Source organism: Chiloscyllium plagiosum, chromosome 35 (genome assembly GCF_004010195.1).
Source record: "Chiloscyllium plagiosum isolate BGI_BamShark_2017 chromosome 35, ASM401019v2, whole genome shotgun sequence".
Classification (NCBI taxonomy): Eukaryota; Metazoa; Chordata; class Chondrichthyes; order Orectolobiformes; family Hemiscylliidae; genus Chiloscyllium; species Chiloscyllium plagiosum.
Window position 1 is genome coordinate 4,674,675 of NC_057744.1, and position 16,844 is coordinate 4,691,518.

Sequence of the window (16,844 nt, forward strand, 5' to 3'; positions counted from 1 at the left end):
GATTTATAAGAGTCTACAGTGAAATCTAGAGTACAAACTCAAGGTGTGTGCCATAACACTTGGTTTTTATTAATGTCCATCACTTCTGTGCTGACATCAGCTCAGTTAGGTGTACCACCAATGTGGGTGTGCGATACGACATATCTGATGTGTGGTCAGCTCACAATCTCATACATTATCTTCTCTCGGCATAGCCTTCAGACTGTCGACATTCCTTCACCATACTGCGTCACACTCCTGGAGCTCCCTCACAAACAGTACTGTGGGTGTCCCTACATGCCAAAGACTTCAGTAGTTCAAGAAGATAGCTCAACACCACCTTCTCCAGGACCTTGAGGGATGGGCAATAAATGTTGGCCTGGCCAGTGATGCCCACAGCCTTAGAATGAAGTAAAAACACCAACTCCTGGTAACAGCCACGGGCTAAGGTGTTGTGCAACCCGACTCATCCACATTTTCTTTCAGTTGCTTTTAAAGGGTGGTAGCTTTTGACCATCATCATAACTTTCTCAGAACACTTTGGGAAAGTTTGTGGATTGCAAAATTAATGCAAGCCAATCAGAAAATGATTGTTCCCTCCACTCAGACACCAGCACCTCAAGATGGAGTTAGATGAAGACAATCATAACCCTAACCTTATCGCCCAACAACCCAGAGAGATTGCATCACAGCAGCCATTGCTCTTCTTGTTGGTTCCAAGGGTTTTGTATCCACCAGCCTCCCAGAAACCATTCTCATTGCTTGACGATCTCTGACACTGGTTTTCAAATTGCCTCATCACCCCATTGTCCTTTGTCCAATGTTTCCCTCCAAGCTATGAAAATATTCCCCCACAACCTCAGTTTTGGGACAATGGTAAGATCTGAAGAAGGTATTTTTTTCTCTCCTGATTTGATAATATTTTTGATAAAAGCGAAATTTTGCAGATGCTGGAAATCTGAAATGAGCAAGAAAATGTTGGAAAGACTCAGTGGGTCTGTGGAGAGAGACCTTGAAGACTTGAAACATTAACTCTGTTATTCTCTCTCCACACATCCTGCCAGAAATGTTGAGTTTCTCCAACATTATTTGTGTTTGTTTGACATAATTTAGCTTTGATTGAACTTCCATTAAGTATTTTATCCCTGGTCTGATACCAGCACACTTAAAAGAACATTAATATCACTCAGTGTCAGCTCTGCTATTGAGTTAAAGGATAGCTGAAACAACAGTCAGCAGGTTTTAGGCAATCACACTTCCTCCAGCAATCTATCACCCACAATTGGGACTCTTTCCTGATCGTACTCCTGTTTACTGTGTTTTTGTTACATCAATAGACCGGGATGGCAAAGGTTAACAGCAAAGGTCTCAAAATGACCAGGGGATGAGTGGTCGGACAGCAGAGGGAGGTGGAAAGTTCCTCTACATCCATGAATTCATTGTCCTATCCTGGAACCCAGCACTGAAATGGTTAATATTGCTACTTCTGCTAGAATGCACCATGTTTAATCAAAATGAGACAAGGGGGTCATCAGACCAAGCATTCCCATACAACTCCCATCAGCTCCAGTTTCCCAACATTTTCAAGAAACCTCACTAAGACAGTGAGGAACCCAGTGATGATACCGTTCTCCTGTCCCTGTAACAAGCTATGTCTATATCCCTCTATGTTTTCTCAAGTTCGTTTGCCCTCGGCAATTGTTTTGATAAGACAACCATTAACTGGTTAACTATCGCCCCACAACCGAAGAATAAATGGGACAAGAAAATTGTGTAAAGTCACCAAGAAATTCAGAAAAAAAACAGATACAGGAACAAAAGAGGAGGAAAAAATGTCAACAGCAATAAGGGAGTAGCTGTCCCATTCCAATAAATGGGCAAGCTTTTTTATATTTCCAATTTATCTACATTGAGAAGAGAATCAATGCTAACCAATACTTTTTTGGAAGGATAGGACGAATGGTACCTATTACATGGGATGAACTGGAATAAGTCCAAGGTCTAATGTGAACAGGTTTTTGTTATGATCATGAAGGTTAAGGGAATGTAGGCCTTTAGCTCAAAGCATATACAAAGTGAGGTTACATTTCAATCGGACAGAGCCTTGGTCTCACATTATCTGGAGTAACTATGTTTAGTTCCAATCATTACATCACAGGAAGCATATATAGGTTTTGGAGGAATGCAGAGGCATGCACAGCGCGAAGGACTGAAACACATAGGACGTGCTACACAAACCTGGCTTGTAATCTCTTGTGTTCAGAATATGGAGGTCTTTAAAGGTCATCAAGGTCTTTAAAGGATTTGAGAGAGTGGAGAGAGGAAAATATTTTCTCCAATCGGGCATCAAGGACAGAATTGGATTATCAGAGCCATGTACTTGAGGAGTGAAATCATGAAACATTTCTTCATGTAAGGCTAGTGGAGATCTGGAACATTCTTCCCAAAATACTGAGAGTCAATTAAAGCTGCTAAGATTGAGGATGATAGATTTCTGTGATGGAAGGGAATCAAAGGAGGTCAAGTAATGATGGTCAGATTGAGGTACAGGTACAAATTAACCACAATCTAATTCTGTGGCAGTGCAAGAACAGAGGGCTGAATGGCCTCTTCTTATGGTCACTCTGATAATGTAGCTTTATGCTACAAGTGTCAGTGACAGCTTTGCCAATGTACTGAGAGTTCTCAACACATGCACCAAGGTATTACAGAGATTTGATAAGTGGGGGCATATTGATATAAACTTTTTTTTAATCCCTTCATGGAATGTGGGTGGCCCTGGATGGCCCAATATTTATTGCCTGATCCTAGTTGCTCTTGAGAAGGTGGGGGTGAGCTGCCTTCTTGGAACTGCTGTAATCCAAGTGCTGTAGGTTGACCCACAATGCCATTAGAGAGGGAATTCCAAGATTCTGACCCAGTGACTTTGAAGGAAGAATGATATATTTCCAAGTCAGGATGGTGAGTGGTTTGGAAGTGAACTTGAAGGGGGTGGTGTTCCTATGTGCCTGCTGTCCTTGTCCTTCTAGATGGAAGTGGTCACGGGTTTGGGAGGTGCTGTCTGAGGATCTTTGGTGAATTTCTGCAGTACATCTTGTAGACGGCACACACCACTGCTACTCAGCGTGGGTGGTGGAGGGAGTGGATGCTTGTGGATTCATGGCCAATAAAGTGGGCTGTTTTGTCCTGGATGGTGTCAAGCTTCTTTAGCGTTGTTGGAGCTGCACTCATCCAGGCAAGGAGGAAGTAATCCATCACACTCCTGATATGTATTTTGTAGACGGTGGACATGCTTTGGGGAGTCAGGAGGTGAGTTAATCACTGCAGTATACTTAGCTCTGAACTGCTCTTGTAGCCATTTTGTTTATGTGGTGTGTTTGGTCAGTAGGAAGTGCAATTCAGTGATGGTAACACCATTTAATGTCAAGGGGCAGTGCTTAGATTGTCTATTATTGGAGATGGTAATTGCCTGGCATTTTTATGGTGCGAGTGTTACTTGCCACTTGTCAGCCCAAGCCTGGATATTGTCCAGATTTTGTTGCATTTGAACAAGGACTGCTTCAGTATTTGAGGAGTAGCAAATGGTGCAGGAGTGTTGTGCAATCATTGGTGAACAGCCCACTTCTGACCTTATGATGGATGAAAGGTGCAATTAAAAGGTATATCTAGATTACAGTCACATTGAGAAGCAGGTTTTACACCCAGACAGCTATAAAGGTCTGGAACTCACTATCCGAAGGACTGATTGATTGACAGCATATCCTGATTGCATTTAAAGATTTGGACTATATCTTGAATGTTGTAACTAACACAGTGACAGACTAAGAGCTGGAAGGTGGGATAAGAGGTAGTAGCTTTTTTCTGTCCAGTACGGACATGATGGGGTGAATGGCCTTCTGCACCATAAATTTTCTCAGTTTCTACCCTCTTTTGCTACACTCTTCTCCCAGTTATATGTGGTGACAAGAAAATTAGGTTTCTGGGGAGTGAGAAACAATGGCTGACTATTGCCCCAGTCTATATTCACAGACAGCCATGTTTCAAGCTACAAGTGGACCTTCCCAAAGCGAACCCAAATAAATGCTGTTGAACTGGAAATCTCTCAGAGATATCCCTGATAGCACTGCTTCCCAATCGGAATTATTCCTGTGCTGTTTTGGGGCAGCTGCCACCAACACTTGCTAGTTAGTTTAACCTAGTTAGCTGAGCACCAATTTACAGCTGTTATAATGGGCTGGAAGTCTGAAGTAAAAGACAGACTCAGCAGGTCTGGCATGAGAGAGAAACAGGGTCTAGATTAGAGTGGTGCTGGAAGAGCACAGCAGGTCAGGCGGCATCCGAGGAGCAGGAAAATCGACATTTCGGGCAAAAGCTCTTCATCAGGAGAGAGAGAAAAACAGTTAACATTTTGATTCCGGAATGACACTTCTTTAGGATTTTTCACTGCAAGCTGCCATCAACTAAACTTAAACCAACTTGCCTAATCATTGTATTCCTGGTTTAGCTAAATATGTCTCTGCAACAGATGACATTTCTCAAGATCTTTCCAATGATGAAAAAAAACTTGGGTTCCAGCAGAGTCAATTTAGATTCTCAGCAACCTCCCGGCCTTCCCAGCACGATTGTGGGTTAGTCAGGAGAGATGTCCTGGCATGGTTTAACTCGTCATTGACTGCAGGAGAGCCAATTTATCTCAAGGGGCACAATCAAGTCAAAAGGAAGGAGTTGAAAAGTACAGTAAAACCCTGGCATAAAAGGCATCATGCGGCACAAGTCTGGTGCTACACAGCTGGTGTACATCCCTGTATGAATTGAATTGCATGCAGCAAGGTAGATGAAGTTACATGCGATAGCATCTCCGAGCTGGATGTGACAGTGTTGAGGATAAGGGAAGGGAGAAGTAGGCAGTACATGTGAGCGGGGCGGTCAGGAATGAAGTCATGTCCATGACTGTGATGTCTCAAATGGATGGCCCAACTCTCCCGCGCAATCAGTGCACAATTCACCCACTCCCCTCCCCATTCTATAATCAGGTTACCTTACAAACTGTGTGTACCCGCTAGTGTTTTTATAGGCACGTCACATGTCTTTAAGCACTGATGCTAAAATCGGTGCAATCTTCAAGCCTTTCGTGGGGTTTTGAGGTCGGTTTTGGAACCGTAATGTCCACGCTCAGTGTTGGCACAGGAGTTTACCAGGCACTCCTTCCTAGAAAGACCACAGCAAGCACCATGAGTAGAAGCACCTACCCACTGGTGATATACAGCTAACACTTTGTTTACACAGGGGCACAGGCAATGCAAATTCAACCAGTTAAAACGTTTCGGTCCTGAATTTCCTCAGAGCTGCTGTAACTGTGCTTTAGCCTGGACATTGCTTCACCCATGTGCTGGTGGGAAGGGATGTTTTCCCCACTCGTACAGGAAAGGTACAGCCACACAGATGAAACAGCTCCCAGGAAATTCTGAGCCATATTCCAGACAAAAGGCATTGCATTTTAATAATGTCTTTCAAGATGTCCCAAAGTGCTTTACATTCACTGAAATACTTCGAAAGTTAAGTCACTGTTGTGACTTAAGATGGCAACACCTTCTGTGCACAGAAAACTCTCCCTTGTTACAATGACGACATGATTTTTTTTGTCATGTACTACTGATTGAGGGAGAAATGCTGATCAGGAATCTCCACAGAATGCCCCTGCTCCTCTGCAAAATAGTGTCAGAGGATCTTTTGGGACCTACCCGTGAGGTAGATAGGACCTTGGGTTAACACCGTATCCAGAAGACAGCTCCTGTGACAATGCAGCACTCCCTCAGTGCAGGTGTTGTGCTCAGGTCCCTAGGGCGAGTCTTGAACATACGCCCTCTCAGGTGTGTGTGGTGTCCAGTGAGGCATGGGGGAGAGAGAGAGAGGTTCAAGCAGAAAAAAAGTATTAAAATGGGATAAATTAACAAGAGGGATGGAATTACAACTGAGGTATTGGATGAGGAAGGAAGTCAGAATTCAAACTGGCGTGACTTTGGCACAGGAAGATTCCATCATCTGATGGGACATGGCTGCTTGTGTCAGACACAAAATGATGTCCAATCATTAAGCAAGTAAATTATTTACTCCATTATTACCCAAGACTCGACATTCAAAGGGAGGGGTTTGCTGGGGGATGGGGGTGGTTGTGATGATGTGGGTGAGAGGTGGTGGGCGAGCACAGTAGAGGGTGAAAAAGATTGCACCAGAACTAACTCTAACCCTATCACAGGAGCAGGAAATCTGAGACTGACCCAATAGCCTCAATGGACTAGAAATGCACAAGGAACATGTCAGCGAGTGATCAGAGAAAGGAGTTTGTTCACAAGCCTCAAATCCCGAATGATGTACTGGAAGAAACAGCTTAAACACAACAATTGAGATGCTACCTGATCAGGTAAGGCTTTTATGCCTGGATTCTAAAATAACATGGCTCTCAATATTAACAGGAAGCATTACAATCAATCCTCATTATTCTGTTTGAAGGTCAAATCCTTGCCAAGTATGGACTATAATTCAACATTGAAATAAATTGTGTCACATTAGATAGACTTTTCCATTAAAAAGCCTAAACCTCAGACATGAATAATCTTTGTAGTGATCATATGAAGAAACTTATTATTCTTACTTGCATAGAATCAGTGAAGTATCCAACAGTAAACATTGCAGATTGTTCAGTCCTTGATATCTCTTAAGTAATCAGAGTTAAATTCTCTCTCTACATAGAACTGGATGGATGGAAGCTTTTCGGCACATCACACCTGTGTTATTGCTAACTTCTACTGACTGAACAACAGCTGAACGTTATTTTTAATCAAAATAAAGCAGAGCTACATGATCAAATCATAGGCACAAACTAGTGAGTGGTGCGAGGTATATTGGAGCACGTTACAGTTAATCAGTTAGTGCATCTTCTCATTCTAGTAACTGTTAGCTGCAAAGTTTTGCTTTAAGATGCATTTTTAAAAAATATTATAATGTTCTGCATTTTTTCATCTTACTTACTTCTTCTTTCCAACTCGCTTAATTATAAACATTACAAGCTTTTTAATAATAAATATTAGAATGATGAGTCCTATTAACCCTCCGATAACAGCCAGGATGATCACTGTCACTGTGTTGTCCACTTTTACCACTGCAATACAAAGAGAAAGTTTTACAAGTTACTACAATGAAAATCAACAGGTAGATTCATCATCAAATAGCTGATGTACAGTGGGATACAGGGAATATACATTAGGGAACAATGATGCACTATCAGAAATATAAAGATACATACATGGATCTAGAAAAACAGGTGAACAGTGGGATATACACACAGGAGGGTTATCAACAGATTGGGGATACTATTCCTCAACATCTGATTTTACCCAAGTTAAAAAACAAAAATCTGAAACAGAAACTTTTGCCCGAAATGTCGATTTCGCTGCTCCTTGGATGCTGCCTGAACTGCTGTGCTCTTCCAGCACCACTAATCCAGAATCTGGTTTCCAGCATCTGCAGTCATTGTTTTTACCTCAGTTCTGTCTCAGCAGAGTTAGAACATTTGCAGGAGGCAGGCTGGTTGTTCATATATTTTAATGTGGCTTAGTGCCCTGCCAGTAGCAGTGGTGGACTCTCCCTCATTATGGGCATTTAAGCGGGCATTGGATAGGGTTAGGTGGGCTTGGATCGGCGCAACATCGAGGGCCAAAGGGCCTGTACTGCGCTATATTCTTTTATGTTCTATGTTCTATGGCTGAGGCTACCATGCCTTCTCAAGCTTACCCCTGGCCTGAGGTGTTGTGGCCCTCAGGTTAGCCACCACCAGATGTCTCTCTCTCTCTCTCTAATGAGTGAGATTGTGATAACTTTACTATTACCCTCGATGTGAGAACAAATGAGCAACTGTGGTTATTGCCAAGCCTCCATTCCAGTAGCTCCAATTAGCCAGAAATTTTAAATTGTAAATTTTGCATTGCAAAGTATCACAAGAAAAAACAGAGCACTCACATTCACTGACAACCCTTAGTTGAAGAGACGCATTCGCCTCTTGATTCTTTTCCTGTGGGTTTTTGAAGTAACAAGTATAGAATCCATTATCCTCAAAATCCACGTCTGCAAGCAAAAGGGAAATATTCTTCTCTTTAATATTCCCAATAAATGTAACTCTGTCATACTCCTCAGATGGAAAGATGTGGGGTGTCTTATCTTTTAGTTTAATATGAATAATCTGTGCAAGTAAAAAATAAATCATAATTAGAAAACGTTTTTGGCCAAAGAATGTTTTATTTCCCACCATCCACCTGCCACCACACCCAACCCTAATGAATAACATTGTTTGCAAACTCAGGATTTCCCAAAGCACTTTGAAGCCAATTAAATGTGCTTCTGAACTTGTAGTCACTGCTGTTATGTCAGAACTACAGCAGCCAATGTTTTCACAGCAAGGTTCAACAATCAGAAAGCTGATAACAATGAGATAATGTGCTTAGGTGATGTTTGTTGAGATTTGGCCCCAGGACATCAGAAGTAACTTCCCTGTTGTGCTTTGGTGTAATATCTCACATCGCAACAATGATGGGGTGGCATGGTGGCTCAGTGGATAACATTGCTACCTCATAGTGCCAGGGACCCAGGTTCAGTTCCAGCTTTGGGTGACTGTGTGGAGTTAGCACATTCTGCATGAGTTTTCTCCAGGTGCTCCGGTTTCCTTCCAAGAGTGTGCAGGTTAGGTGGGTTGGACATGCTAATAGTGTCTAGTTAGCCATGAGAAATGCAGGGTAGGCTGTGTCCAAATGGAGATTCAGTGTAAACCTGAAGGTCCAAATGTCCTGCTTCCATGCTGTAGGGATTCTATTATATACAGTAATTCTCAGCTTTTCTGTTAAAGGCTTTGGATTGCACCTGAGGGTACAGTAAAAAACCACACTCACAGCCCGCACAATTCACAGGCTGAAGGTCAGGGGGTATTCCTCTTTTATGTTTAGTAACTTAAGGCTTTATCATTTTTTACATTCATGCCTCTCCATGGTTCCTGAATGTTGAGGTACCCTCGCAGTCATTAATCTGCCTCCACAGTGCACCACTCTCTGAGGTGCAGTTGAGGCTTTAGAGCTAGTGCCTCTCTGATTGCATTGGCGGCATTGAAAACCTGTAAGCAGGAGGACAGCCACAGAGGTAGTCAATCAGACGTGCCACCCCCTCCCCCCAAAGAATTGGTTCTGATGCAGGTAAGGACAGCTCATGGGTCTCCATTTGACATTGCTGCCCCAACACCTCCCTCACGGGAGAGCATTTCCCACAAGGGAACATCCTGGACTTAGTCTTTCCTTCCCCGATGGCAATTCCTCAGGGAAGGGGACACCTCACCCAGTGACACTCACGAGGCTGTCCCCATCCAACATCCATCAAAAGGCACACAAGGAGCAAGGAAGGAGTAAAAGGGAAGGTGAGATCATTATTGAATTTTTAACACACTGTCAGAAGCAGTGGTTTTGAATAAAAAAAACAAATTGATTTTCAAATTTTCAAATAAAAATAAGGTGGGTTAACCAGATTGAAAGCTGTAGATAGAATGTTCAACATTCTTTGAGTTTTTAAAACATTTTTATCGCAATGCGGTTACATTAAATAAAGCTGCTCCTAAATTAAAACCAATCCTTTCAGGAGTGATGTTAGGACATACCTTCTCACACCATAAATTTCAGAACTTTATTTTCCACAAATGATAACTGATGCTTGATGAAGATTGAGGAGATTGATAAATCTTTAGCTGACTTTAGGGGAAAGGCAAATATGTGGAGTTATGTCACAGATGAGCCCGAACCCTACTGAATGGTGCAACAATCTCAGGGAGCTAAATGGCTTCCTTCTATCTTTGACTAGATTTATTTCTTTAATGTTAATGTTTGTTTCCACTGCACATGTTTATCTCAATTCAGATCTAAGCCTGATGCAGAAAGAGAATTTAAGATTCGTTCTTCTTGTGGATAAAGTTTATTGACTTCTCAGTCACATAGGAGAAAGTGAGGACTTGTGATGCTGGAGATTGGAGTCAAAAGTGTGGTGCTGAAAAAACACAGCTGGGTCTGTTACCCACTCTCCAACTGCCACCGTGACAATGACTGCCTCAACCTGTTCACCCCTCTCATTCACTCCAACCTCTCACCCTTGCAACATGCAACCCTCCACTCCCTCCGTTCCAACCCCAACCTCCCATCAAATGGCTGTGCCTTACTCAGTCACATAGCTCATCCCACACCCAGTACTCTCTGTTCCATCCTTTATAATAACTTCCTCGCTTTATTATTCCATTAATCCTAGTCGGAGTCTTAACACTTGCTGTATTGACACACAAAATACAATCAGTCAGTGCATAGGTATAAGGGACGTAGAGACACAGGCCAAAGCCAGACCAGTGTTATCAGAGGTGGCTTGAATCTCACCACAGCAGATGAAGAGATCTGAATTCAATAAAATCTGGAATAAAGAGTTGGTATAATGGTGATAGAGGCATATAGTCATAGAGTCATAGAGATTTACAACATAGAAACAAACCCTTCGGTCCAGCTCATCCATGCTGACCAGATATCCTAACCTAAACTAATCCCATTTGCCAGCACTTGGCCCATATCCCTCTAAACCCTTCCTATTCATATACCCAACCAATTGCCTGTTAAATGTTGTAATTGTACCAGCCTCCACCACTTCCTCTGGCAGCTCATTCCATACATGCACCACCCTCTGGGTGAAAATGTTTCCCCTCTCACCTTAACCCTCTGCCCTCTAGTTCTGGACTCCCCCACCCTAGGGAAAAGACCTTGTCTATTTATCCTATCCATGCCCCTCATGATTTTATAAACTTCTATAAGGTCACCCCTCAGCCTCTGACACTCCAAGGAGAAAGTGAGGACTGCAGATGCTAGAGATCAGAGTCGAGAGTGTGGCGATGGAAAGATACAGGAGGTCAGGCAGCATCTGAGGAGCAGGAGAATCAACATTTCGGGCATGTGCCCTTCATCAGGAATGGTGAAGACCTTCCTGATGAAGGGCTTATGCCCGAAATGTCGATTCTCCTGCTCCTCAGATGCTGCCTGACCTGCTGTGTCTTTCCAGCACCACACTCTCGATCCCAATGCCCCAGGGAAAACAGCCCCAGTCTATTCGGCCTCTCCCTATTGCTCAAATCCTCCAATCTGGCAACATCTTTGCAAATCCTTTCTGAACTCTTTAAAGTTTCATGTAACCATTGTGATAAAAACCCTTATCCTTGAGGGAAGCAAATTTGCCATCCTGACCTACATGTGACTCCATGCCCATAGCTATATAGTTGACTCTTAACTGCCCTCTAGACAACTGAGGATGGACAACAAATGCTGGCTCAGCCAACAATACCCATATCCTATACTTTTTTTAAAAATAAGACTTAGTAGAACCAAGCAATGGATTTAAGAAAGAAAGGGTGTGAGAGATAATAAAGAGCTCCATAGAACACATTTGAGGAGTGGTCTTGATTTGAATGCAGTGAGGATGTGGGGGGGAGGGAAGCAGGGTAGGAGTAGGATTCCAAAAAAAAGACCTATACATTGGGTCATGCAATGGGGACCCCTCAGCATTAAACTGAGAATGTTGCTAAGAGAATTTTCTCCAAGAAATACCCACTAGTACTGTGAGAGTGGAGGCAAATGTCTTGGTGGAGAATGGGAGTCGTTGGGGAGTGAAAAGGGAAAATGAATTTGCATGGCTCACTTTCGATTCTTCACTCGTTTGGTTTTTCTGAAATGTCCACCAGAAGATGGAGTCTTTGAAGTCCATGCAACTAGCGAACGTACAGGGCAACTCGACATCAGTGCCGTTCAGTACCACAATCGTTGACAATTTTCCAATGTGAACTTCAATGGCTTCATTAGCTTGAAATATAACACAACCTGCCGAGAAAGACAGTGAAGTTAGAAAAAAAAAATCCTTCGTTACGAGTTCAGAATTCTCTCCCATTTCAATCTCTTTGTTTTCCCTCACTCTCTCTTTATACTCTCCAAAAGGGCCAACATGCTCACTGAGGTTCCACAGAATCCAGGTACACAGGTGATTCTCCCAAACTTATCATTCCTCACGGGCATGCTCAATGACTGTTAAGAGGACTCATGGAAATTTTGGAAATTGAGGAGAATGGAATCATCCATCCAAGGTAAATCACTGTCTTCCAGACGTACCCAAACTGTACAATCAAGGGATTTCTTCAACACTTTGAAGAATGGCAATCCACAATGACTTTATTTGGCCTGCAGTGTATATTAGGCAGTACATAGAAAAAGTTCCTGAAGGAATTAGATTAAGAGATCAGATACAAACAAGTTGAGGAAATCTGAACATCTCTCCCTCAAAAAACTGCTTTATCTGTGGGAGAATTTCAAAACTGAGATTGAAAGGTGTTTGTCAGTCAACAGCTGCATTGTCAAGGCAGGTAAGTGGATTAAGTTGTTGATCAGGAATTATCTAAGTGAATGTAGGAACAGCTTCTAGGGGCTGAATGGCCTCTTCCTGTTTTTATGTTCCTTCTTTGAAGTAGAAATGCCAGTTGTCAGTCGCTGATCATCTGACAACTGCCTCCCCCTCCCCTCTTTTGCCCATGGATGGTTTATAGATCAGTCTCTCTTTTATTCATTTTTATAGATTCCTGTCAGCTCCAATAATAAATTCACTACCTTCATGCAATGGAAATTGCTGACAAAGCCAAACTTCCCACATTTCTCATGCTAATTTATTGCTTCCCTGCCAATTGAACCATTTTCACTGAGAGAATTGTGTCTATTGCTAGATTTAAGGCATTTCTTACATTGTGAAAGAAAGGAGTTTGCATTTGTACCCATGGTCACAGAGCAGTCCAAAACATCTTACTAACAATGAAGTACTTTTCTAAATTGTAACTGTTATAAGGTAGGAACTATGGCAGCCATTTGTGCACAGAAGGATCCCACACACCTAAGTGATGATGACCAGATAACACAGTGTTTTATTTCGTGATATGGTTGAGAAATAAATACCAGCCAAGCACTGGGCAAATTATTTTGCTCTTTCCTTCAAAGTTAAAATCACCAAATCCCAGAGGACCATTGAGTTGCACTGTCATTAAAAAGAGAGATAACAGGTGGCTAGTTGAACCCAATGGTCACCCCGATCCAGGCAAGAGGTGAATCCTTCATGGTAACCTCAACAAGTGCAGAAAAGTAATAATGTTGTGGGAATGACATAGCCATTCTCATGGGATCATGCTTTACAATGACCCAGAATTCACTATCACCAGTCCTAGGTATGGCCTGTCTCACTGACAGGACAGACCACCTGAAATGGTGGCACAATGGTATATTGTTGGATAGGGGTTGATCTGGGAGTCATCAAACTTCATGAAGTCTCATTGTAACATGAAAACCTTTTGCTGAGTATGACCTCCCTCAATTGATGAATCGTTTTTCTTCCATGTTGAGCACCATGCTGAGGACACGCTAAGGGTAACAAGAATACACAATATATTCTGTGTGGGGTCTTCGATGTCCTTCCCAGACAGTGAAATGGTATCACCAGTACTGACCAAGCTAACTGAGTTCTAAAGGATGTAGCCTCTAGACTGGCACTGTGACATGTGGTGAGGGAACCAACACAACAGGAAAAATCTACTTGACTTTCTCCTCACCAACCTACCTTTAGCAAATGAATCTGTCTATGACTTTACCAGTAAAAATGACCACTGTACAGTCATTACCGTCTTCATCTTGATAGTTCTATCTATCATGTTGCATTGCATCACCCCTATGCTGAGAGGGCAAGATTTTGAGAAGATCTACCAACTTAAGACTGGGCATCCAAGAGGCACCTATAGGCCATCAGCAGCAGTTCAACCACAATCATTAACCTCACGGCCCTGTATATCCGACACTCTAGCATTGCCATCAAGCCAGGGATCCAACCTGGTTCAATGAACAGTACAGAAGGGCATGTCCTACAGGTAGGCAAGAGGGAGCCCCAGCTCATCAGTGGGAAAGGGAAGGCTGAACCACTTGTGAATACATTCAACCAGAAATGACATGTGGAGATGATCCATCTGGGTCTTCTCCTGAGGTCTCCAGCATCATAGATGCCAGTCTTCACCCAATTCAGCTCAGTCCACATGATAACAAGAAATGGTTGAAAGCACTGGATACTGCAAAGACCTTGGGACCTGGTCACATTCCAGGAGTAGCACTGAACACTTATGGTTCCAGAACAAGTTGCATCCTTATTCAAGCTATTCCAGTACAAATACAACATCTACCCCGAAATGTGAAAACTTTCCAGATATGCCCTATCAAAAACAAGCAGGACAACTCCAACCTGGTTCATTACCGCCCCGTCAGTCTACTCTTAATAAACAGCAAAGTGATGGAAGGTGTTGCCACTAATGCTGTCTAGTAGTGCTTACTTAACAGTAACCTGCTCACTGGAGACTCACGCAAATCCTGGCATCAGTACTGTTTCAGTCTAAACATGGACGAAAGAGAGGGTGCATGCCCTTAACATCAAGGTGAACCTGGAATCAATGGGACTCAAGGAAAAAAACTCTTCCCTGATTGGTGTCATACTTAGTACAAAGGAAGATGGTCGTAGTTGCTGGTTGTCAATCATCCCAGTTCCAGGACATCACCTGAAGCAGTTCTTTAGGGCAGTGTCCTAGGCCCAACCATCTTCAACTGCTTTGTTTCTTTGCCTTCTCTCTGCCATAAAGATATTCACTGATGATTGCACAATGTTCAACACTATTACAACTCCTCAGATCTGAAGCAGTTTATATTTTAATGCAACAAGACCTGAACAACATTCACACCGCACAAGAAATAATCGTCTCCAACAAGAGAAAATCCAATCACTGTCCTTTCATATTTAATGGTTTTACCATCGCTGTCAACATCCTGAGGGTTTGCAGTGACCAGAAACTGAATTGGACCAGCAATGCAAATACTGTGGCTGTAACAGAATGTGAGTCAAAAAGTGTGTTGCTGGAAAAGCACAGCAGGTCAGGCAGCATCCGAGGTGCAGGAGAATCAACGTTTCAGGAATAAGCCCCTTCTCAGGAAGGCTTTTCCAGTGCCACACCTTTTGACTCTGACTCTCCAGCATTTGCAGTCCTCACTTTCTTCTAAAACAGAATGTCATAAGCTAAGAAACCTACCACAAGTAACTCATCTCCTGTTTTCCCAAAGCCTGTACACTATCTACAAGAGGTGAGTTAGGAGTTATGGAATACTCCCCACTTGCGTGGATGAGTGCACCTCCAACAAGATTAACACCGTCCAGGACAGAACAGCCTGCTTGATTGTTGCCCCACCCACCATCTTCAACATTCCCTCCCACCACCACTGAGAGAGTGACAGCAGTGAACGATGAGGGAAGCTGATCCATGGGAACACCACCCTCTTCATCTTGCCCTCTGAGCCACTCACTGTCCTGACTTGGAAATATATCACCATTCCTTTACTGTCACTGGGTCAAAATCCTGGAATTTCATTGTGTCTACCCCAAGGACAGCAGCATTTTATGAAGGCGGCAGTGGGGTAATTAGGGATTGGCAATAAATACCTGGCTAACAACACTCACATGCTCTTAATGAATAAATAAACAAAAAGAATCATTTCTGTTCAACTGAGAGGGCAAATAGGGTTTTGAAAATAGCTCACTGGGAAGACAAATGCAATATGGGTAGAGAAAATGACAGTAAATTTCACTGAATACAAAAGTTGTTAAAGGAGTAATGTACTAATTATAGAATGATTCAGAACATAAGTGATCCATTTGGATTCTTATGTCTGTGCCAGCATTTTGAGAGAGCTGTCCAGTCAGACGCACTGTTACAATCCCAGCAGAATTCCCATGACACCAACAGGAAGAAAACTGCTGGTCAGGAATTAATTTATGGTCATATAGTCATTGAGTTAGACAGCACGAAAACAGACCCTTCAGTTCAACTCGTCCATGCTGACCAGATATCCTCCCTTTTATATCTTCCCTCTCTCACCTTAAATCTATGCCCTCTAGCTTTAGACTTCCCCACCCTGGGACAAGGACCTTGGATATTTACCCTATCCATGCCCCTCATGATCTTATAAACCTCTATAAGGTCACCCCTCAGCCTCTGATGCTCCAGGGAAAACAGCCCCAGCCCATTCAGCCTCTCCTTATAGCTCAAACCCTTCTACCCCAGCAACAACCTTGTAAATCTTTTTCTGAACCTTTTCAAGTTTCACAACATCTTTCCTAAAGCGGAGAGACCAGAATTGAACGCAGTATTCCAAAAGTGGCCTAACCAACATCCTGTACTGGCGCAATATGAGCTCCCAACTCCTATACTCAATGCACAGATCTATAAAGGCAAGAGTACCAAACATCTTCATCACTACCCTGTCCATCTGTGCCCCCACTTTCAACAAACTATGAACCTGCACCCAAAGGTCTCTTTGCTCTGCAACACACCTGAGGCCTGACCATTAATTGTTAGAACCTTTACTGGAACAAACGTATCCTCTTTCCTCCAAGAACAATGACATGGTTTCCTTTGTCCTCACCTTTCACAAAACATTTCCTGTATTCAATGGATCATCCTCTGACGCTTTTACGAGCTGACCCCACCTTTCCCTGCATTTCTTCTGGTTGCAGGGGAAGGTGCCGCAAGAAATGCAAAACTTGTGCTCACACCTCCCCCCTTACTTCCCTCCAAGGCCCCAAGGGATCCTTCCATATCCGTCACAAATTCACCTGCACCTCCACACACATCATTTACTGCATCCACTGCACCCGATGTGGCCTCCTCTACATTGGGGAGACAGGCTGCC

At 43.0% G+C, this 16,844-nt stretch overlaps 1 protein-coding gene across 2 annotated transcripts in view; it reads right to left on the minus strand.

Moving 5' to 3' along the window:
- Positions 1 to 4,317: 4,317 nt before the first annotated feature.
- LOC122540508 (sodium channel subunit beta-4-like) overlaps positions 4,318 to 16,844 on the minus strand; it is a 21,662-nt gene continuing 9,135 nt past the window's right edge. The window contains exons 2-5 of one of the 2 annotated variants that reach the window (XM_043676372.1): positions 11,734 to 11,912; positions 7,996 to 8,215; positions 7,009 to 7,138; positions 4,318 to 5,187 (exon numbers count right to left, since the gene is read on the minus strand). In XM_043676372.1, the coding sequence (XP_043532307.1) occupies positions 5,100 to 5,187; positions 7,009 to 7,138; positions 7,996 to 8,215; positions 11,734 to 11,912 (617 nt within the window). In that variant the 3' untranslated portion in view covers positions 4,318 to 5,099. Of the gene's footprint in view, positions 5,188 to 5,720; positions 7,139 to 7,995; positions 8,216 to 11,733; positions 11,913 to 16,844 lie in introns of both variants that reach the window. The other variant, XR_006309332.1, reaches the window with a different exon arrangement.